The 21,196-nt window shown below is 43.1% G+C and overlaps 1 protein-coding gene across 1 annotated transcript in view; it reads right to left on the reverse strand.

Annotated features, from left to right (window-relative positions):
* The window catches only part of camta1a (calmodulin binding transcription activator 1a), a 289,743-nt gene that overhangs the window by 160,858 nt on the left and 107,689 nt on the right, over positions 1-21,196 (reverse strand). Inside the window, exon 3 of the mRNA XM_080294705.1 lies at positions 11,417-11,484. Within this exon, the coding sequence (XP_080150831.1) occupies positions 11,417-11,484 (68 nt within the window). The remainder of the gene's footprint in view (positions 1-11,416; positions 11,485-21,196) is intronic.

The following is a 21,196-nucleotide window of genomic DNA, read 5'->3' on the forward strand; positions in this document are numbered from 1 at the left end:
GCGATCGAAATAGAAGCAAAGATGGGGATGTTCAGACATTTTGGAGGTTGCTGGGGATTTGCCGTCTGTAAAGGCATTAAAAAGGGAACAGAGAATAGACAGACTCCAAGGATGTGTTATGTGGTGACAGGGAAAGTCTGAGAAAGGCTGGGATAAAACTGTGAACACATACAGGAGCACAGCACACAGTGGGCTTCTTATTTTGCCCTCTTCTCCTCTTGCACATTGGCTTGTTATGTTGTTTGTGATGTTTCTATTTTTGAGAACATGGGATTGAAAAAGATCCAGATCCACTGCCACAATGCATCGCAGGGAATAGTAAGCGCACACACAAACAAAAAACAGCCCCCAACCACTTTCCTACTTGCCACTAATCCTCTCATTGCCAAATTGTGGGTGCAGTCACCCCTTATTCACTTCTTGAGGGACAGAGGGGGAAAACACAGCTATGGCTCTAGCTGTGAACAGACCACCCGATCTTCCCTTCAAAATGAGTCTTCTGCCAGAAAACACCAGAACGGTAGGTGGTACTCTCTCACCATTACATTTCGCTTTTATCTCACTTCCCCTTTGCCTCTCCAGCCTCCTTTCGTTTCTACTTTTTCTCACTCTTCTTCTTATACTGTAAACCGCCTAAGGTGATTATGGATTGCGATGGTGGTGGGTGGGGAAGGCGAATCCCTGTCTTTGTTTCCTTAAAATAGGTTTATTATTACTCAATACAGTTGAGAACCTCTGTGAGATTAACATTGTGGTTAGAGCTTGTAGGTTGCATCAATCGCAGCGTGTCGGCATATCAGCAGGATACACAAGAAATCAAACACATTCACTGGGGACACATAAAACTGAGTAATAAACTCATATTGAATATCTTTTAATCAAATACACCATCATTCAGCTGAACAGAACTCGATGCCACGGGCCTCTGAAGAAGATGCTAGAAATGAGCCAGTGACTGGTGGCTGGCTGTGTTTTGTCTGAACAGTGTTGCTCTGTTTGGAGGTCTGCATTGGAGCAGAGCCATGCCAACCATTACAGCATCACTCTATTTTCCTGTCTGGTTTTCTACCTGTCTGTCTTCAGTGTGTCTATATGTCTGTCTCTCATACTCTCTCTTTCAGGCACAAAACCAAGGTGCACATTAGGTGCTGGTGCTGCACATTTGATGCTTGGCTGTCACTGTATCATTGTCTGGTGACATAAAGCGCAGTAAAGCACTGAGCAGTGATGAAATGGAGGTGTTTTAAACCTGCGCTTGCTGGCACATTTCTTGCCTTTCAACCAATGTCATCTGGAGACTGTTATCATCCCACTGTGAAAGTAGCCAATCCCAGAGGTGGGACCAAGTCATTGTTTTGCAAGTCTCAAGTAAGTCTCAAGTCTTTATCCTCAAGTCTCAAGTCAAGTCTCAAGTAATGTCAGGCAAGTCAGAGTCGAGTCTCAAGTCACTGGTGTAAAAGTCCGAGTCAAGTCACAAGTCTGAAACTTTGAATTTCAAGTCTTTTCGAGTCTTTAAAAAAAAAAATGAAAAAATAATGTTGCAGTTATGCTAAATGTAAATATTAGACCATGTAATTTTTAAATCTGTGTTTTTCTCAACACATGACAAAATAGTGAACTTAGAAAATATACACAAATTGTGAAATTGCACCTCTTTAAAATGCAGCTCAATTAAACCTAGCTCCAAGAATAATTTTCACCGACAGTTCTGAGATACGCTGCATGTTATTCTTGGATGCGCTTGTAGGACCAGCTTTAAAATCGCATGACAAAAATATCATACACATTAAAAAAAACTGTATCACCAACGTAGCCTGGACAACATTTGCTAGTTAGATGAAGTCAGCTATCTCATCGTAGCATATTTATATGCATATTTATAATTATACGCTTCTTGGAGTGAGTGCATACACTCGTGAAGTTTAGTAACTTCAGGTCACTGCAACAAGCCCAGGTACAGTTTACCGACGGATGGGTACAGGACCTTGAAATGCACCGTGTAGAAAGTAAAGACCATCGTACGTATCATAAGTTTACCAGTCTCACAAATCGTCGTCATAAATACACATTCATTAACCGTTTATTAATATAACCTTTGAGCTCAACGGTAATTAATTAGCAGTGGAAATAATTTCTGGTAGCATCACAGAAATGTAGCAGTGACAATAATATATGCTGTAATCGTACTGGGCAATTAGTGATACAAAAAACCTGTTTTATCCTGTGAATAAAAGTATATGTTTTTGTCAATGTACCATAATAACAGAAGCGAAACGCAATATTGTGTCAGGACAATTCACTATTTATGCACAATAAACAAAGGAGCATAGCGCGACAATTTCTGTTCAGCGCCAGACTTGCTTGTAACCTATATCACCAATTATGTTAAGAAAAATGACGCATTAACTACTAAAAAACACTGACCTTCGTGTAAATGCTTGGAGCAGACTAACCTGTGAGCTGGAGTGTTCTGGGACGTTATAATTGGTCTTTGAATGGCTGCAATCCAGGCCATCCGTCGCCTCTTTGTTACTTCGGAAACATGGCTCGAACAATTTCTCTTCAACGACGTAATCCGATAACAACCGATCTCTTTACCCGTCGGCTTCCCGTGGCTGTCATGCGACCGGCTATTGCAGTTAATAATACAACGGCTTCTTGTGTTTCTTTTTATCACTGTATAACTGATTTTAATTGAAAGCCTGCGTGCGCTAGTACCGCTTGACCGCTTGCCACGAGTTCCCAGAATCCTTTGCGGTTCTACCCGTGAATGACGTCACATTTTCAATCTCTATATAATATGCATGTTAAATTTTATATTTGGGGTAAAATATCAAGTCTTTTCAAGTAAACCGGTTCAAGTCCAATTCAAGTCCCAAGTCATTGGTGTAAAAGTCCAAGTCAAGTCACAAGTCTTAGAACATTTTTTCAAGTCAAGTCTAAAGTCATAAAATTAATGACTCGAGTCTGACTCGAGTCCAAGTCATGTGACTCGAGTCCACACCTCTGGCCAATCCACACCCAAAATACTGAAGAGAGAAAGGAAACGAGAAAGAGCTTCTTCCACATCAGTACTTGCTCCATTATTCCGCTGGAGGCTTGATTAGACAGAGGGGATAATTTACGAGCCACTTCATTGCCAATTCAACGGGCACATCACCTGTAAATAATTGAAACCCTTCATGTCCGTTCCGACATAATCATATCGCTATCATGCTAATGTATCCAGCAGTGCTTTCCTTTGGGTCAGGCGTGGGACTGCTTTAAATCTTGGCTGACCTGTCTCCATAACTCTCCAGAGCGCAGCACTAACCTCTAGGAAACAGAAAAAATGACGATGATTGACTACACCAAGGAACGATGAAAAATTAAAAATACAGCAAACAAATACCTGACTTCTCAGCAAGCCAGCCGTGGATTGCAGGTGGAGGGCGGGAATTTTGCACTGGCTTGTTAATTATTTTTGCTTATGATGTGCATAAGAAAGATTCATCATCTTCTCATTTATTTATCTCTCTCTGAGTTCTATCAGTCAAGCTGCAGTTTAAAAAGACGGCAAGATTTGAAAGGTTGTAGAAATTATGATAAGATGAGGGAGACAAGACAAATCAAACCCTTTGCTTTTTATTGTAGGGAATTGTATCATAGTGGGAATTGTCTCTATCAAACACTCCTAATTATATGACTGTTTAACTGAATTGATGGCTATTTTTCTTACTTCATTTTAAAAATGTCATGAATATTAATTAATCCAATCTGAAATGGTTCTCACCTTTCCTTCTGCCCACTCCTCTCAAATGTGCATGACAAGAAGATTTGAATAATTTATCAATTGACTTATATTCGAATTGATTAATTCACTAATGCAAAATTAATACATGGTTATCCAGTACATTCCATCCCCGACACTCTGTCTCGTCTTTTATGAAGTAGTTAAAGAAGTAAGGGTCTTGCCTTGAATAAAGTACTGACTGACGAAGCGGGCAGGAATGTCCACCTACTACAAATGTAATGATGTTTCATTAGAATCAACAGTGTCTCAGTCAGACTAAGACAGGTAAGAACAACCTGAGTATTTCATGGTGAGTGAGGCATGTGCACCGGGGAACAGCTTTCTGCATGGTTAGGTAACAACTGACATCAAATAAATAAATGAAGGAATAAAAATCAATAGTCAAGCAAAAAAGGGATGAAAGCAAACTGTGGAGGTCAGCCTGGTCGGTGAAGGTCAAAGTTTAAGTAAATAAAGGAGCTATGAACCTGAATGCGCTGTGTATTAGTGGCCTTGATGTGTAAGGCACACAGCAAGTCAGGTTACTGCTCTTTCGTGGTTGCAAAAAGAGGAGAAGGTGCAAAGGGTCAGTCCTGCCATTTGACGTTTTTACACATTTTAATGGTGCCAAAAGGCAACTCATCATCTGCTGTACTTCCTGTACTGCAAAGCTCAGTTGGGGTGAAGAAATGGGACAGAATGTGTGCCAGTGTGTGTGCGCGCGTGTGTTTATGCACACTCATGTCGTGCCTGTTCTTTGCTGGTGATTCACCATGCTCTCTGGCAACGGCCCAGGACCTATTTTCTCCTTCTCTTTACATAACAGCGAAAAGTATCATCGAAGCAGTGTGTCCTGTCCTTTCTTTTCCTCCTCCTCCACCTCCTCCTCTTCACAGTCCTCTGCCACTTCCTTTCCCCATCCTCCACCTTCCTGTATGTGTGGGAGCTTTTAAGACATGACTGCGTTCTGCTCGGTGGTGCTACTACTGTACACCAATAGGATCATAAAGTGACAAGTCATGAACAGACTTTCACAGACCGCACCCAAAGCAGAGAGTGGCAGACCAGATTCTAGGGAATGGCATAGAGAGGTGCGTGGGATGGAAAGCTGTTTAAAATACCCCCAAGGGTTTTCGAAAGGCCCAGGATCTGCTCTCCGCTACACCATATGCCTACAGGACAGCACCCAACTGGGCACCAGGGTATGATGGGCTGAAAATAGGGACTTGCAGTCACAATCCTCACCGTACTGGCCAACACACGGCGATTCGGCACCAACGCTGCAGTGTGACAACGTGAAAGCAAAAAGTACAAAAGAAGGTGGAGAGCAAAGGGGGGTTCAAAGGAGAGTATGAAGGCAGAAAAGGGAGAGGAGCTGAAGGGAGTTTGCTTTATGGGGAGGGATGAGGGTGAAGAAGACTATGTGTGTATGTGTTGTGAGTTACAGGGTCTGTGTAGGAGAGATGTGTATGCAGGGTTTAGTCACTGGACTTCTCAGTGACTCAGGTGTGAATAATGTTGGGTCTTCTTTGTGTGTATGTGAGCGAGAGAGAGAGACCCAGGGGGAGAGAGAGCACAGCAAAGTGCTGGGTCGGTGTAGGGCTGGACATCTATGTGTCTGGGTGGCTGAGGGCGAGCTCAGCTGTGTCTATGGCCTGCTCCACGACAGCCAGCCTGCACGCTGCTCACCGGTGCAGAAGCGCTAATTGAATTAAGTCTTTATTATCAGGCTGCAGAGGCAGCACTTCTCCCCATCTCGGCCCGCTTGGCTGACACTTTCTCCTTGAACACCTGCTTGACATCAACTTCCTCCTCTATTTATTTATCCCTTCTCTCCTGTGGCCAGCTACTGGCTGCACTCCTTCCTCCTCTCCACCTCTTTCTCATATTGGCATAACAAACAAGGCTAGGCATGCTTATTTTTCATACTGCTTTTGTCTAGCTGTACTACACAATAATCCTCAACTTGTATAGACTAACTTGGAGCCCTCTACCACAGTCCTAAACTTTAATGTACTAATCTTTAATGTCTATTACCATACAGAAAGTGGCACATAATAAAAAGGATTAATTTCAAAGACAGATCATGCCCTTCCTGGCCTTCAGCAGCAGCAGCCCTGTTGCATGTAGGGGGAATAAAGGCAATAAAACTAGATGATGTTCTATGTTCTTTTGAATGGTCTCTAGTGAGCAAGCTGGCCAGGGTAATAAACAGCAGCTGGGATGCAAACTAACATATATCTAGTCCCCTGTCCATTTCCACTAGCCTCGGGCTCAGGCTGCTTCCCTGGGTTTGGCTTGGGCATTACTTTAAAGGACAGACAACAAGAGGCGCTATTAAGTTGGCTTGGAGTCTGAGGCCCTGGCACTTGGCACAACACTAGCTGTAATCTATTGACCGTTTGCATTCTCCCTCCCATGCCCCAAAACCACAGGACTTTTCTCTATCTGTCAGTTGATTCCATTGCTCACCTCCCTCCATCTCTATCTGCTGTTTACCCACTCTATTTTTCTCTTTTTTTCTCTCTCTCGTCCAATGTCAGCTTAATCCCCCTCCATTCCATCTTTCCCCTGCTCTTTCGTCTGTTTGCGTATGCCCCCCCCCCTCTTTCTCCTCACCACATCCATCACTATTCCTCCCATCTCCATCTCGTCTGTTCGCTTCTCTTATCGACATGTTTCCATTTTCTAAACTGCTCTCGCTCAATCATATTCACTCTTCCTTCAATGACCATTTTTCATTTTCTCACTTTCATTCACTCTTACGTTATGCTATCAAGGTTCACCTGACTCCTGTCCTCCCAGCTTTCCCAGGTGGGCCTTATTTCACCCAGTCTGCAAGGCCTGTCCTTGTCAGTGCTGTTGACTGGGTGGAAGCAGTGGGGTACAATGACCCAGTGTGTTGTCCCGACACAATGGGACAACCAAGTGTCACTATGCAAACAGCTCGGTTTTTCCCATGATGATTTGGGATGAAAATAACATAAGAGAAGCGGAAAATGCAGATAAAAAGAAGAGGGTGGTCCCACTACAGTGGCTCGCTAAACATTTTCTCCAGTTACATGTCATGCGGGCTTTTTTTAATAGCCCCAGCTTGATTTAGGACGATATCGCAGTCTTAGAGTCTTAATTTCAGTGTTAGCTAATGAAATACCCCCTCATCTTCTATGCCTTTGTTTCTTTATGTATCGCTCTTTGAGCTGTCTCCTCACCCTCTTCCTTTCTCTTTCTCTCTCTCTTGCTCCTGCTGCTCCTGTCCTTTTCCACTCTCCTCTGAAACTCTGCCAGCCAACGAGTGCCACAAAGCATTAGGACCAAATACTATCAGACGCCCTTCTCAGGCACATCCTACACATCTCCCCCCAACACTTATACACACGCACACAGTCACTGAAGGTCCAGCACTTCCTCACACCATTTGCCAAACTTGATGACAGAAACACAGCTTACACATAGGGCTATGGAGGTTTTATTCACAATGACAGACTCACCCAGATACCAAGTCTCTTCCAAAATTGACACACACATGGTATACAGGACTAGCGTGGTTTTTATTCAAACCACACACAGTTTCAGCTGTAATTATGTACACATGGTAGCTCCATATACTCATAAACACCTGTATAATTGCACAGTCATGAACTCTCAACTTTACGTGTATGCACATATCGTGTGCATACACATGAGTAAATTCACGCATAAGCATTAAACACAATCCCCTCTATCTATGTCTTTCCCACTGTCACAGACAGAAATTCACATTCATAGGCACCCTACACAATAGCAAACACCATACACAATCGCAAACAAACAGTCATTAGCAGATCTCAGGCTGCCTCTCAGTTCTTCTCTACTCTGTTGTTGGTGTACCCGCGCCTCTGGGGTGGCGCCACTACTGTAGGTTTTAATAAAAGCATTGTCTTTGGAAGCTGTCTAAAGGGACTTGGTTTCATTTTGGAGTGCTGCTGCTGCTGTTTCTGTTGCTGTGGATGTGGGAGGAGAGAGGGCTATTGCGCTGGGACGTGGGGGCGGCTAGGTTCAGTGTCAATGCAGGGCCCTCCAAGGACTGGTGCTTATTGTTTGATAGTTTCAATATACAATGTGTGGGTGCGTGTGTGTGCATTCGTGTATGTGTGTGTGCGTGAGTAAGAGAGAAGGAGTGTGTTCTGTGGTCATGTAAGCACATGTGTAAATGTATGCGCTCCAAACTAGTGCAAAAGTCAAAGCAAATAGCTGACACAACCCACCACTTCAACTTTCTAACAGCTACAGCTAGTCTACTGTATCGCTGCATACAGTAGACTAGCAGGTGTAAAAGCGGGGTCTCTGTGCTGTGTTTTGCAACGGATTGCTTTTAACCGGTTCAATAAAACAAACAGTGAAGACAAGAAGCACTAATGTGCAACTGCTTCAACATGAAACCATGTGATGTTCAGGGGACGCTCACGATAACGAGCTCTCTCTGTACTACACACAGGTGTCCATTAGCTCTTTGGGCTGACCAATCTGTGACACCATCTAGTCAATAGTTACTCCATCTGTCAGCATTCAAACACCTCTAAACAGCCCCTTAAGGAGATATTTGTGTCATTTATGATGGATAATGAATGCCTGTTCTCAACAGGAGCGCAATGTTATGCCCATGATGAGGTCACATCAAATGTTATTGTCTAGATTTGGAACCGCAATTCTTTTCCCTTCCTTCTGTTTCTACCTTTCTCCCACAGGCACCTTCAGATCCCATCAACTGAAGCAGTATGGTCACATCTTTAAAAAGCCAAAAGGAAAGAATGAGTATGGCTCTCCGGAAGGATGCAGTAGAGGAAAATCCTAATTGTCCCTTTAAGTGTGTTCCCTCCTGTGGAGTGAAGGTGCGGGGTAACGGCCATCTTAAATCACAGCCTGGCCGTGGCCTTCATTAAAGCCATAATGCCAGGCTCTCCCTTTAATGGAAATGGAAGCCAGCGAGGCTGTGGGTGTAAATTAAAGTGTAAGGCCCGAGTAGGGAAAGATTTCCCCAGCTCTGACAGGTGCGGCCTGAATTAGCTGTAGTGCTGTTCAAGCAGTCAGTGGGAGAACACTGGTATTGATTTTAAGCACTGTTGCACTTCCTATCTGAAAGGGAATGTGTATTACTAGAGCTAAGCACATCAATCACTCAGCATTCCACCATTCTCCCCTGGCATGCTTCAGATTTTGAAACGATAAACAAACAGAAACAGACCCAAGCAAAAGATAACACTGGCTTTACTGTTACTGTATGCGCATCAGCATGAACCCAGAGATACGTCTATGCATGTATGAAACAGGTCCACTTCGTTTTATCTTCCTCGTGTTGACAGGATGCCATCTCTATTCAAGGCATGTACAGCATCGCGTGACACCTTGGTCAAACAGCTGGTGTCAGCTCCTTGAGCTCTGACTGTGGCCCACTCCCATCTTTATGACCTGCATGTGTCAGAGCTGTTGCATGCATGCGGTGCAGCCATGTAGCGCTGTGCTTCTCTGTGTATGACCCTGCTGCTCATCTTTGCCTCCCATCATGCCCCACTAACCTGGAGTAAAAGCCCTGGCTGGGGGAGAATTAGCCTACTTAGCCTATTCCCCACAGGGGTCAACCCACACACAGGCATGCACACGGTGCACCCACAATCAGATGCATATACACCCGCCGAAACGCACCTGAAGATTTGTGATGACAAATGATAAGGCATCACTTAAGCACAGGTGTTCCAAGCATGACCTTTCACCCGTGACCTTGAACAGAAAATTTTCATGTAGAGCCTAGCCATCAATCAGCTACCATCAATCACACATATACGCCTCATCCTTTGACTCTCGCCAACCTTTCCTGGCCCCGACATCCATCACTACACCCTACTCTTCCACTGACATCTGGAAAAATACAAACACTTCACAAGCTTTCTCGCTGACTCTCCTGTTGGCAAACACACATACAGAGTAAACACACACATCTTGTGCTGAAAAGACAGGTACTCTAAAACATGAGATGTGTTATTGTGTTGTCAGGTGATCTGTAGATGTACACTAGGAACTGCTCCCTGATGACATATCTGAGATATCAGCACCTGTGCTACGAGATGACATGGGGCTGAAATCCCTGAGCACACTAAGACCACTGCATCACATACAGCAAGTGGTGACAGACTGTGGCCATCACTATCCTGAGGACCATTTGTATAGAAAGTCACTGGATCACAAGTCTCTCACATCTCACACAAGAGTCATTTTTAGCCTGTCTTGTGCACTATGATGCCAGTACTGTGACATTTGTAGCTCTCCAGGACCCCAAAACGTGGCCTTTTTTTGATTACGATCCCTTTTTTATTCCTTAAGGTCACTTAAGGTACTAGAGCAAGATAAAAGAATGCGTATACATTGAAGAGGAAATAAAGGTGACTGTAAAGCCAACTACACAGGTCACACGAAAGAAAAAAGTGTGATTTTGAATTCATTTTGGTAAATTAGACAGAAGTGGCTTGGGAAGAAGGAAGGATTCTTGATTTTAAAAAAAGGGTGTGCCTGATGCTCTTTTGGCCTAGAATTAAACCGGAGAACATATTTTAATTGGTAGTGTTTTAATGCAGGACTATTATCAATGTCCCTCCGAGGCAGTGGAAGAGAGGAGGGTATGCGAGCAATCGGTTCTGTGCCAGTAAGCCCAGAGTCCACTTACGCACGGATGAGGTTTGCTAATAATGCCAACACAGCAATTCAAACTCAAAGAAAAAAAGAAGATAAAGAAAGATTTAACATTGATTAGCTTATTCTAAATGCATGAACATGTAAACTTAAGCAAAAGGGATCATGTTTAAATAGGCTGTATATGCTGGAGCTAAGAAAAGATTTTGTGGTCTTACAGTGCGACACTTCTGTTTGATAGTCCAACAGAGGCCAAAGATGCCAACTCTAAAGCTGTATAATACGAAAAAGATTATCCAAATACACTCAAACTGAAATGTATCTAATGCTGTTAAATGTAAAAGGTTGCTATCACAGCTGCATTCATTAACAGTCATTATACCATGTATGTTAAATAATGGCATCACAGCCAGTGCTGCCACAGACACATTCTGACATTAAACTGCTTTTGCTGAAATTTGCTGAAAAACTGAGGAGGACATGCAAATTGGCACTATATGTATCTGCATATATTAATAAAATAAATTAGGTCCCATGCTGGAAAAACGATTCTATTTCAAATATAGCACTAGCTCTTGGCATTTTGTTCAACATGGGGGTGTAACATCTGACCTAGACAGTGGAGTGGCGAATGTGCAGACAGATAGAGGCACATTAACATAACATTCACAGCAGATGCTGCAGCAGTGCATGTTGTGTTAATTGGAGTGCTAAAAGGCAGTTATTAGTCATTATTAATATTCTATAATTCATCTGCAAACTGTAAACTTTTCTGAACAGCCATCAGCACCCTGTAATATTAAACATCCTACAGTAAACTTGAAGGTAATTTTGAGCCGCGCATAAGGGAAATTGCCTTGGAAAGAAAAAAAAAGGAAAAAACAAAAATGTAAATTTTGACTCACAGAGTGTAATACTTGCAGGACTATAAATCTTAAAAACCCTATGTTTTAAAGAGGGCAGTGAGTGTAATGGTCTTACCTTGTTTTAGGGGATGTCGTTAGCCATTCTTCATGCTTTTCAAATGTTATCAAGTAAGCTGCGATCTCCTGTGAAAAAGAGACGAGAGGAGAAGGAAGTGAGTGAGGCTTAGATATGTCATCTTTAATCACTGTTCTCTTGTGTTTGTTATACATCGGTGAGACTGCTTCATTGATATTCAGACAGTTTAACCAGCAGTGCAAACACAGGAAAGACGGAAACCGGGGCAGTGCTGGGGAGTTCAGCCAGGTAAATGCAGACTGCTAAAAGTAAAATGAAAGACAGAAGTGGAATGCAACTGAGGTCAGATCATCTTCTGAGACTATCTTTGTTACAAAAGCTTTGATCAGGTTCTCCTCAGAGGACATCAAGGTGCTTTCTGAAAGATTGACGTCTCTGTGTTTGAGAGTGAGCAGCTTTTAACATTTTTGGTCCGATCCTCCCCCAAATCCCTTTGATCTGCCCTTGACACTTCTCTATGGATCAATCCACTCTTTAACCTTTGAATGATAATTACACGCCAGTCTCACAATATTGACATGTGTGTGTATTGCTTCTTCAGAAAAGGCAGTAGATCCTTTGGAGTCAGTTGTGTACAGAGATGCTATAGACACCATGCTTTTTTAAAAAAAGCCCAAACTGCCACTGGCATAAATAGAGATACTTCAAACACTTTCATGTTTCCCATGCTTGCCCTGCCTACTGCATCAGTCTGAGTGTAAGGGAGAACACACTGGACCATACCCGGCCATTTTCTCACCAAACTAATGGGCAGAAATAAAAAGCACTTTGGATGCTGGTAGACAACCTAATGATTACCAGCGACAGCCAGTAATTCACTCTTCAGCAAGAACATTTGTCAGACTAGAGAGAGCTAGACACAAGGACAGAGCTGCTGCCATCTTCCACAAAAACACTGTCTTTTCAGTTTATAAGGATGCGTGTCTCACCTCATGTTGGAGTGTCAACAAACCTTTAAGAGTAAATGTGTTTCTAAGATATTGTCTTCTTTGGTTTGTGAGGATAGGGTTTGAAAATAGCTTCCTTTGGGACTAAATGCTGTTACTTCACCTGCCCACACGGGGCAATAATGTCAACAAAAGCAGCAGCTGTTTCAAAAGTGCAAACTGGAAAAATATGACACATCCAGTGTGTGGCAGCATAAAGCAAGCACATAAACCAGGACCATTTCTTCATTTCTTCCATCATTTTCTCTTCAAATTCATAAAAATTCTAAAATATGCACCACTGCAAGAAGGCACCAACTGGGCCTTCAAGGCCGTGTCACAAGTGTGACCTGGCACAGACACTGGTGATAGCCCATGGGGATGCTGCAGGGTGTGTGGTGTGAGGGGTTTCCAGGCTGTCAGGGTTACCAACAAAAAAGCGATGGTAGCATGACTGGCAGTGTTGCCTCCAGGTGCACACTGGGAGATAATGCCCTGTTGATTAAGTTCTTGTTCTCCTGCCATAATGACCGGAGGCACAGAAGCCATGACAAGATGGCATCTTGACTTAATAAAATAACAGAAAGGAGATGAGGCTTTTCTAAAGGAGCTCAGGCAACTTTTGCTATGCAACAGAAAAATAAAACAGCATTGAAAGTATAAGAGCAGACAGTAACAACCTTGTTGATTTAATGAGCAAGTAATCTTGTTATATAGACACCAAAACACATAGAGAATGTGTGCTGAGCCAACAACAACAATTACAATATTCAAAGAAAAAACACAAACTAACCAGGTATCAAACGCATTACTGTTCTGCATCCATTAAACTGGACTAACGTGCCTGTGATGTTATTTTGTGTTCATTCTGGGAGTTATAAACGGCAACAAGAAGCTCCTTCAGTGACCTTTGTGCCTGTTAGCACGAAGCCCTTTCCATCATTCTTGCCTTTAAAATCCAACCACAGCTCCAGTCTCAGTCGCAGAGGATGAAATAGAGGGCCACATGGTCCCATATTTAGAAAAATTTAAACAAACAAGAAAGAAAGAAAGAAAGAAAGAAGCATGGCCCTTCCTCTGGCTCTTTCTCACCCCTCCCTCTCTGAACAGATGCCAGGGATTATTCCAACCCCCCGACCAGCCATAAAGGTGCAATAATCTTATGGTGAGGAAACAAACAAAAACAGACGTGCAGCCATTAAACAGCTGCAAGGAGACAAAGTTTGCATGGGCGGCATAATGAGAGGCTAGCATGCGTTCAGGTTGAGCAAACACACTTGCGGGTTAGTGCAAGAGGGGTGGAGGGGGAAATGGGCAAGCGCTGTGCTGAGCACTGATGGTGTATCAAAGTCAAACCAGCAGCTGTCAATTGGCTCTGGACTCTATCTGCTGACCTTACTGCCTCTGGCCTACGCTCTCTCACTAGGGAAATATTCAGAGGAGGCTCTCTGTACACACAGCTCCATCCACACTCTCCCGCTTAGGTCAGAATCCACCTCGTGCAAGGTTGTTTGTACTTGCATGAGGTTTATGCCTCACCCTCCCTACTGACATGATCTTTGCTGTCGTTTTACCTCCTGGTGTCGTTAAAATATACTGTACTGTACTCCTGTATTCGCCATATCCTGAATTAAGGCAACCTTTTTTTCTAAATAAATGCCAATCAGCAAAAGCTAAGAACTGGAGAGTGAGCAGGAGCAAAACCACCTCTAATTGACACTGTACTTGCAAAAAAGAGGGTCTTTCATTTTCAAGGGGAAAGAACAACCCGGAGCTGTTTGTTGTAACCCAGCCATCTCATTTGTTTCTTTTGTCTCTGTAAAAGCTTACAGAGGGGGCTGCCCCAGAACATGACCGAGCAGTCTAACAGTTTCAGGGCTGATGGAGATGGAGAGGAGGGTGTTTATGTGTGCGTGTGTTTCTGTCTACCCTGTTACAGTCACAAGGCCTGATTACTGGTTACCTGTCTGTGCCTGACACGTTATTAACATGCTCCTCAAGCGGTGTCACTCCTGTACTCATCAGTGTTTCTCCCCTTTATTTCTCTCTTCTTATAGCATCCACCCACCCTCTCCTACCTCACCCCCTGTCCTTTTTTTTCTTTCCCATTACCGTTGAGGTGAAAAGGAAAGCCACCATGAGAAAATTTTCATTTTGAGATGACTGGCTTTTACTGTCTTGCTTTTCAAATGATATTTTTCACTCTAGAGGTATAACATTTTCTCCAGAGAGAATCATCTTTTGAAATGTCTACCTATTTGAAATTGGAGATGACACTAACATATTCATCCCATTTCACTTCTTTGGACCAAGAAAGGGGAGCGGGAGCAGTAAACTCTCAGAAAAAAAGTATTCACTATTTGGCTCATCCCTTATTTGAATATGATGTTAAAATTAGATGCAGTGATAATCTTATGGGAACTGTTTGTAGAGCTGATTAGATGGATTTCACCCTTGCCCTTTCTTATTTCCACAAAAGTCAGACAAAGATGACCCCTGTGTTTGATGGAGATATTCAGAAAGGATTCCCTATTCTGGAAGAACTCGTTGCCAGATTGTTTTTGCTGTATCCTCTGATTTCCTGCATTGCCACCAACTTTGATTTATGGAAAGAAAAGAGAGGTGTTGAGAGGACCAGCGCTTCAACATTTGGATGACAGGCCTGATTACTTGAAACAACTGTCGCTGTTCCATTAGAAGGGGAGATAGGAGTCTTTTGGCATTATCTCAGGACAGATCAGACACCTGTCTCTAAACACCATTCATAATGCTTCGCTCTTGTTTCCGCATCCACAGAGCATTTGTGCCGAGAGAAAAATTGAGGGCTGGGAACAATACAAAGCTGGGAGGACAAAACTCTAAGTGCATTTTATTCTGTGCAACTCCTGCATTAAAATACCCTTAGTTACATCATTGTCTGAGAATTGAGTCTTAGTTTTTAAAACCCACAATTTACTAGGCATTATGTAAAAACAGAGTAATGACTTATTTTTCTTTTGGGTGAGCTCTGTTATTTAAAACCAGACTTCATCACCCCAAAAATAGGATTCAACAATTACAGCATATGTTTATCCATTATTCCAGTTACATTGGTTCTCTACTGACACTAATGAAAATGCACTTAATGAATAGCTGTATTAGAAAAACTAACTTTAGCAACAGTATTGATTGCAGTAAAAGCCCGAGCCAATGAAATGAATATGTGAGAGCAAGAGGATGTGAAAGAATAGACGGAGAAAAGTCTGGTTAGAGAGCAGAGCACAGCGCCTCCAGCCTGCCTCATGGTGAAGTCTGGGGAATGCATCCTCAAAGCTTTGACCTTGCACTACACTTGAAAGCAGGAAGTGAATGAAAGGGGGGGCCATGGGAGGGATATGGTTAGAGGAGCCCTCCCTGATGACCTGGGTTTTACTGTGGAGTGCCAGGTCATCTGATATTTCCTCCAGGGCAGCCCAGGAAACCAACCTGTCCAGGCACAAATGCACTGGCTGGTGTTTGGGGAGGGTGGAAGGAGTTTGCCAAAGTACCAGCTATCACAAGTTTAGACCCAAAAAAATGAAAATAAATTTAAAAAATGCAATTAGTTACAGACAGACAGAGATGAGCACTAGATAACAGAAAAGAGAAAGCGGCTAGTAGAGTTACTGAAAATGTAGATAGTAGAAACTGACTAAAAAGGACAGAGTAAAAAGTTTGAAGTTTAAATGCATTAAAGGTATATCGGTGATTTAATAAGTGTGATTTGGTTCAATTCTGCAAGCAAACGTACCTTAGCTGAATCGTTTTGAGTTTGTTTTTTTAAATTTATAATTCATGAATTCTTAATGCACTGACAATAACGTATTACACGCTGTATCCATGTAATCTCATATAGCCACATTTCTCTTTTAAGAGAGGAAAAGTGGTAAGGTAGAGTGAATCCATCTGAGCCAACTTTAACCTCCAGCTGCCTTTAAGATTTTCTGAGCATGTCTCATAATAGGATGCAGTTGATCTGCTATCAAGACAAATGGTCAGTACGAGAGAGCGAGATGAGAGAGTTCAGAAAGCAAAAACAACAATAGGGTATGACGCTGTTGACAGCTGCACTTGGCATCTGTTGAAGAGGGGTGAGGCTGTCCTATGAGTACTGTGTTAGGTTTAAAAAATCCCCTCTCCAGCATACTGCTCATTAGAACCTGCATGGGGCTTCCCTTCTGAAAGGGAAGGGTGGAAGTCACACTGTGTCCACTCTGTTAATCCACTGTGACGAGCAAATTAGTTGTTCTGCAGTGGCTGTACCCACAACCTCAAACTATCCTGAAACTTTGGCAACTGATGTAACGGACTGATTTAAGGCAAAAGGTGCATGACCATGGCACAACACATTTCTGTGAGGAATAGCTGCTTAGCACACATGAACACCTTTACCACAAAAGGGCTTGCAATGTGTTTAAAACACACCTCAGGCGATTTTGTTCTGTTTGTCCATCTAGCTTGCTATGTACCATCTCAGCTCCTGAAGCGCAGCCATACAGGAGGTGGAAAGAGCGAGACAAGCTGTCCACTGGCCTACATTATACATAGTTCTGGAATCAATTTGACATTGATCCTGGATAGCTTAGATGTTTTCCAGTAGTTGGTCAATGCCTCTCTTCACATTTCTGCTCGGCATGCTGGTCATAAGACTGTTCTGAAATAGGAGGCATTCTCCTGGGGAGACTCACTCCTCAACGCCTCCCTGCTCCCACAATCAATGTTACCTACAGCAGCTGCTCTGCCAGCACTCTCTTTTTTGTTTACTATATCACTTTTGTACACTATATTGTAGTTATGCACAAGAACAAGACTGAGCATAAGTGACAACAGCGGAGAAAGACGAGTCTTTCCTCAGGGGAAATGTGTGTGTGTGTGTATGTAAGGTGATGAGGTGGCTTAATGTTTCCCTTTTCCTTTAATATGTCAGTATCTGTATATTGCAAAGACCGAACAGGTGTTTGCAATCAAGGCTGATCGGTACCACAAAAGTTTTCAGAAGTAAGGAGTAATTTTGCAAAAGGCAATTACAGTAAACACAGAACCAGCAACACTTAACCAGAATTCAAAGAAAGCAAAGAAAAAAGCTATACTACCTAAATATAAATATACTAACTAGCTCAGTTCACTACGTTATTTGAGGCACTATGAAAGACTTTGACAAGACAAAAAATAAGGATTCTTTAATATTACTACATTTTAGTCACGTGCTATCCCTAAAAGTCCCAATTTTAATCGTTTAATGCACCTCCAACCAAGGTAGGTAGAGAACCTTTATTTAACCTGCATCTATTAGACAAGCTGTTCAAGATCAATAAGAAGGAAGTAAAAGTCGTAACAAGGTATTGCCAGTCGAACCAGAGGAGGCTCAGCCCTATAAGTCTCCCTCAGTGGCTTCACTCCAAGTCTTCTGATGCCCGCAAGTCAGTTGCCACCTGGGCCTCTCATTGTTTACCTCTGCAGCTGACTGTTATTAGAGCTGAAGGGAATGAACCCATAAAAAACTTTTAATTTAACAGATATATTATGATTTTAAAGTTGATGAGTGATTGTGATAAATGATCTTTATATCAACCCAAACAATTATGATTATATTCATTCCACAGTCAAGCAGCTATTCTCAATACTGTGCATCTGAGCAGCTATAAGATGAAGGGAAAGTGTAACAGAAAGAAGAAGACCAGGACCAAGAAGGAGCTGGCAGAAGGCAGGATTGTTTTGGCTTTGGTGCTAGAGCTGCTGTCTTGGATGTTCATTGAGAGGATGTAATTATTTGGCCTTGAAGGACTACAATGGTCAGCCACCGCCTCCCACAGGAGGCTACATCACCACAAAAGACAAATGAAGGAGGAAAGCAGAGACACTGGTGTACAGCTAAGCACAAGACAAACCTAGAAGAGTAAAAAAAAATAGCTGGCATGGGAATGGATTTGCAGCATGTGGTGTCTGACAAAAAGTGAACTGGACATAAAGTTGACTGAGATGAAATACATCCATCTTTGCCAGCCACAATTTGTGTGCGTTGTGACCCAGTGGCTGTTGCTATGGATGTGTGTGCCTGCTGATGTAAAGCCCATATGGGACCACCTACTGCTGTACCCTTGAGAGATGTGTCTTGTGTAATAATTCTATTATACCTCTTTCTTCTTTTATCTATTGCTCCCCCTCTTTCCCTGCAGGCTCTAACTTCTGGCAAGACTCTAAGATATGTTTGAGGCTTGGTGGAAATGTGGAGCGCTACCTTGGTAAACAGGGCAAAAACGCAGATGCATTGTGGTGGTTCGCTTCAGGGCGCGGCGGGAAGTGGCCAGGTTCACTTCCTGACACCCCATGGCTGTCTGACCTCTGGCGTCCGCGCTGCATGTCCTCTTCATCAGCTATGCAGCAGGATGTCTGTTCCCTCCCGCTGACAGCCCAACCAAGGAGAACGGAGAGTGGCGTAGTCTCCGTGATGCTGACCTTACCCCAGCCCCACTGCAGAGACTCCAGGCTGTTACCCCATTCTGTTGGCGAACTTTTATCCTCCTCCTCAAAACCCAACTTCTTGCCAACAAAAGTAAAAAAAAAACAAAAAAACTGCAGGAGCAGTCAAACTTACTAGACAAGAGGGTTCTCTCTGTGTCTTCTCTCTTTCTTATTCTTGTTCCCCCCCATTTGACAGATGCTCCAGCTTTGGTAGACAGCAGATATTGGAAGTGCCGTGTGAGCCAACAGCCAGCAGGTCTGTGTGATTTCTAATATAATTTCACGATTTGATCGCGAGCAGACATAAATGTTACATTTGTTGCATTTCTATGCTTTGGGAGAGAAAGATATTCTAGTGAAAATCCACCGAGAGGGCATTAAATGTCATCTAAATATAATTGAGGTGTGAGTTCTCCCGGTGGAAACATTGTAAGAATCTGAGCATTATATCCTTAAATATCATAAATTATTCCACCCCCCCCCCCCCCTCCCCTACAAAAGTCAAGAAGCAATGGAATCATGCATAAAAGAAGTGAGAGAGGAATCTAGAAGGTTCCCATTTACTTCATATCAATCAAATGATGTCAGCTTTCATTTTAGGGTAACTGTAGGACCAGAAAGACGAGCAGAAAGCGGCTGAGAGATTCTCACGTCTTCCTCAAAGGCACAAATGAGCAGAATTCTGTCTCATGTGATCCTGAGAGCCTATTTATTTCAGCTCCAAAATCAATTAATGCCCACATTATCCTCTGAATTCTACTATTCAGTGCAGCCAAATGACTGGTGCACCCTTGCATGAAACCAATTTTAACTTTCAATCCTTGATGCCTCCCAGAACCACCTACAGGTCTTCCTCCAGAACTGCAGTTTTCCTTTGGCAGCATCTTCCATGTTTGCCTTTGAGCGTGTGGTGCACATTTGTTTAAAGTAGCCGTTTGCTGTGCTGAGAAGCTTTGATAAAAGTAAAAATCTTTGTTCAACTACATAGTGAAATGGACTGAATGCAGAACGTTCTGATACGAGGACAACATGTGACAATAAAGTCAAGCTTGCTCACGATGTTACAAGCAGGAAGAGAAGAGGTGAAGGACAAGAAGGAGAAAGAGATGGAGGAGAGAATGAAGCAAAAGATGTTGTAAAAGGGCAAAATGTGATGTGTTTAATCTGACTGCTGTGAATGCTTTGAAAAGAAAAAGACTACAAGACTGAGCCCAATTGTCACGTCCGTCCACGGAAAGTGACATGTTCTGCTTTTGAGACAATGAGAAAAGACACGAAGACAAGACAGTTTGGAAATTTTACCAAGGCGAACGGTCAGATCTCCAGCTCAGGCCAATTAGCCAGAAGAAACTCCCCCCACCCAACTACTAATCAGCATGGAAGGATCACCCTTTGTCTGTCAGACCCATGCCTTTATCTTCTTTTGCTACTTGGTGTACACCGTCGGCACGGCACGCAAGCACATACACACATTTAATTCTTTCACGAAGCAGTTACATTCCTGCAACTTCCTTTTCTGTTCTTGTCATCTCTCTGTTCGCTTCTCAGCACGCACACATCCAGGCGAAAAAAACACGTATAAGAACACCGAATGCAAAGGCAAGTGCACATATAGCACCAGTCAAATCCTCACGTGAACTGCTATCATTTTATCTCCTCTCAGCTCCTGACATCTCACTGACAATGATGTGATTGTTAGTTCTAGAGGAGGGCTCCCTTTAATTGAAGTGGGTGCGAGTGCGCGCGCGTGTGTGTAGCTATCTGTCCAAAGCATCGCCTGGCCATAGCCGGTATTGTTTGGCCTATCAGACAAGCTGTCAAGTGTTCTTCCCCTCTCTCTCCCCCACTCTCTCTCTCCTGGCTCTCTGCCGCTTTGTGTTCACGTTACAATAACGGGAATGTAGGACTGTGAAGGTCACAGATGCCTGAAGTCAAACCAGCTTGCTGGCATGAATGTTTCGTCTCCTAACAGCAGACTCCAGCGCCAGACATGTATGTAACACTATCCATCCACATGAGACACAGCCAGAGACTACTCAACACCAGTAATAATCATGTTCAAGGTGATTTTACCCAAAGTGAAGCTATCAAATGCTGAAGTGGGTCTGTGCAGTTGTATAGATTTTCACTTGTAGATGTTTTCACCAAGCAAACTTTTCCTCAACTTTTTCGCCTCTATCTGCATACTCCCATCTGCCTCGTGTGCATTATCAGTCTCACATCTCTCCCCTCTAAAAGTTCAGCCCGTTGAGAAGGGAGGCACAGAATGCTCTTTGTGAAGGCTGCCTTCGCAGACGGTAGGGAATCGATCAACCAGCCGCTCCAATGGCCTGCTCCTTTGTGAGCCCAGTCT

This window comes from Astatotilapia calliptera, chromosome 20, assembly GCF_964374335.1.
Source record: "Astatotilapia calliptera chromosome 20, fAstCal68.1, whole genome shotgun sequence".
In the NCBI taxonomy this organism is placed as follows: Eukaryota; Metazoa; Chordata; class Actinopteri; order Cichliformes; family Cichlidae; genus Astatotilapia; species Astatotilapia calliptera.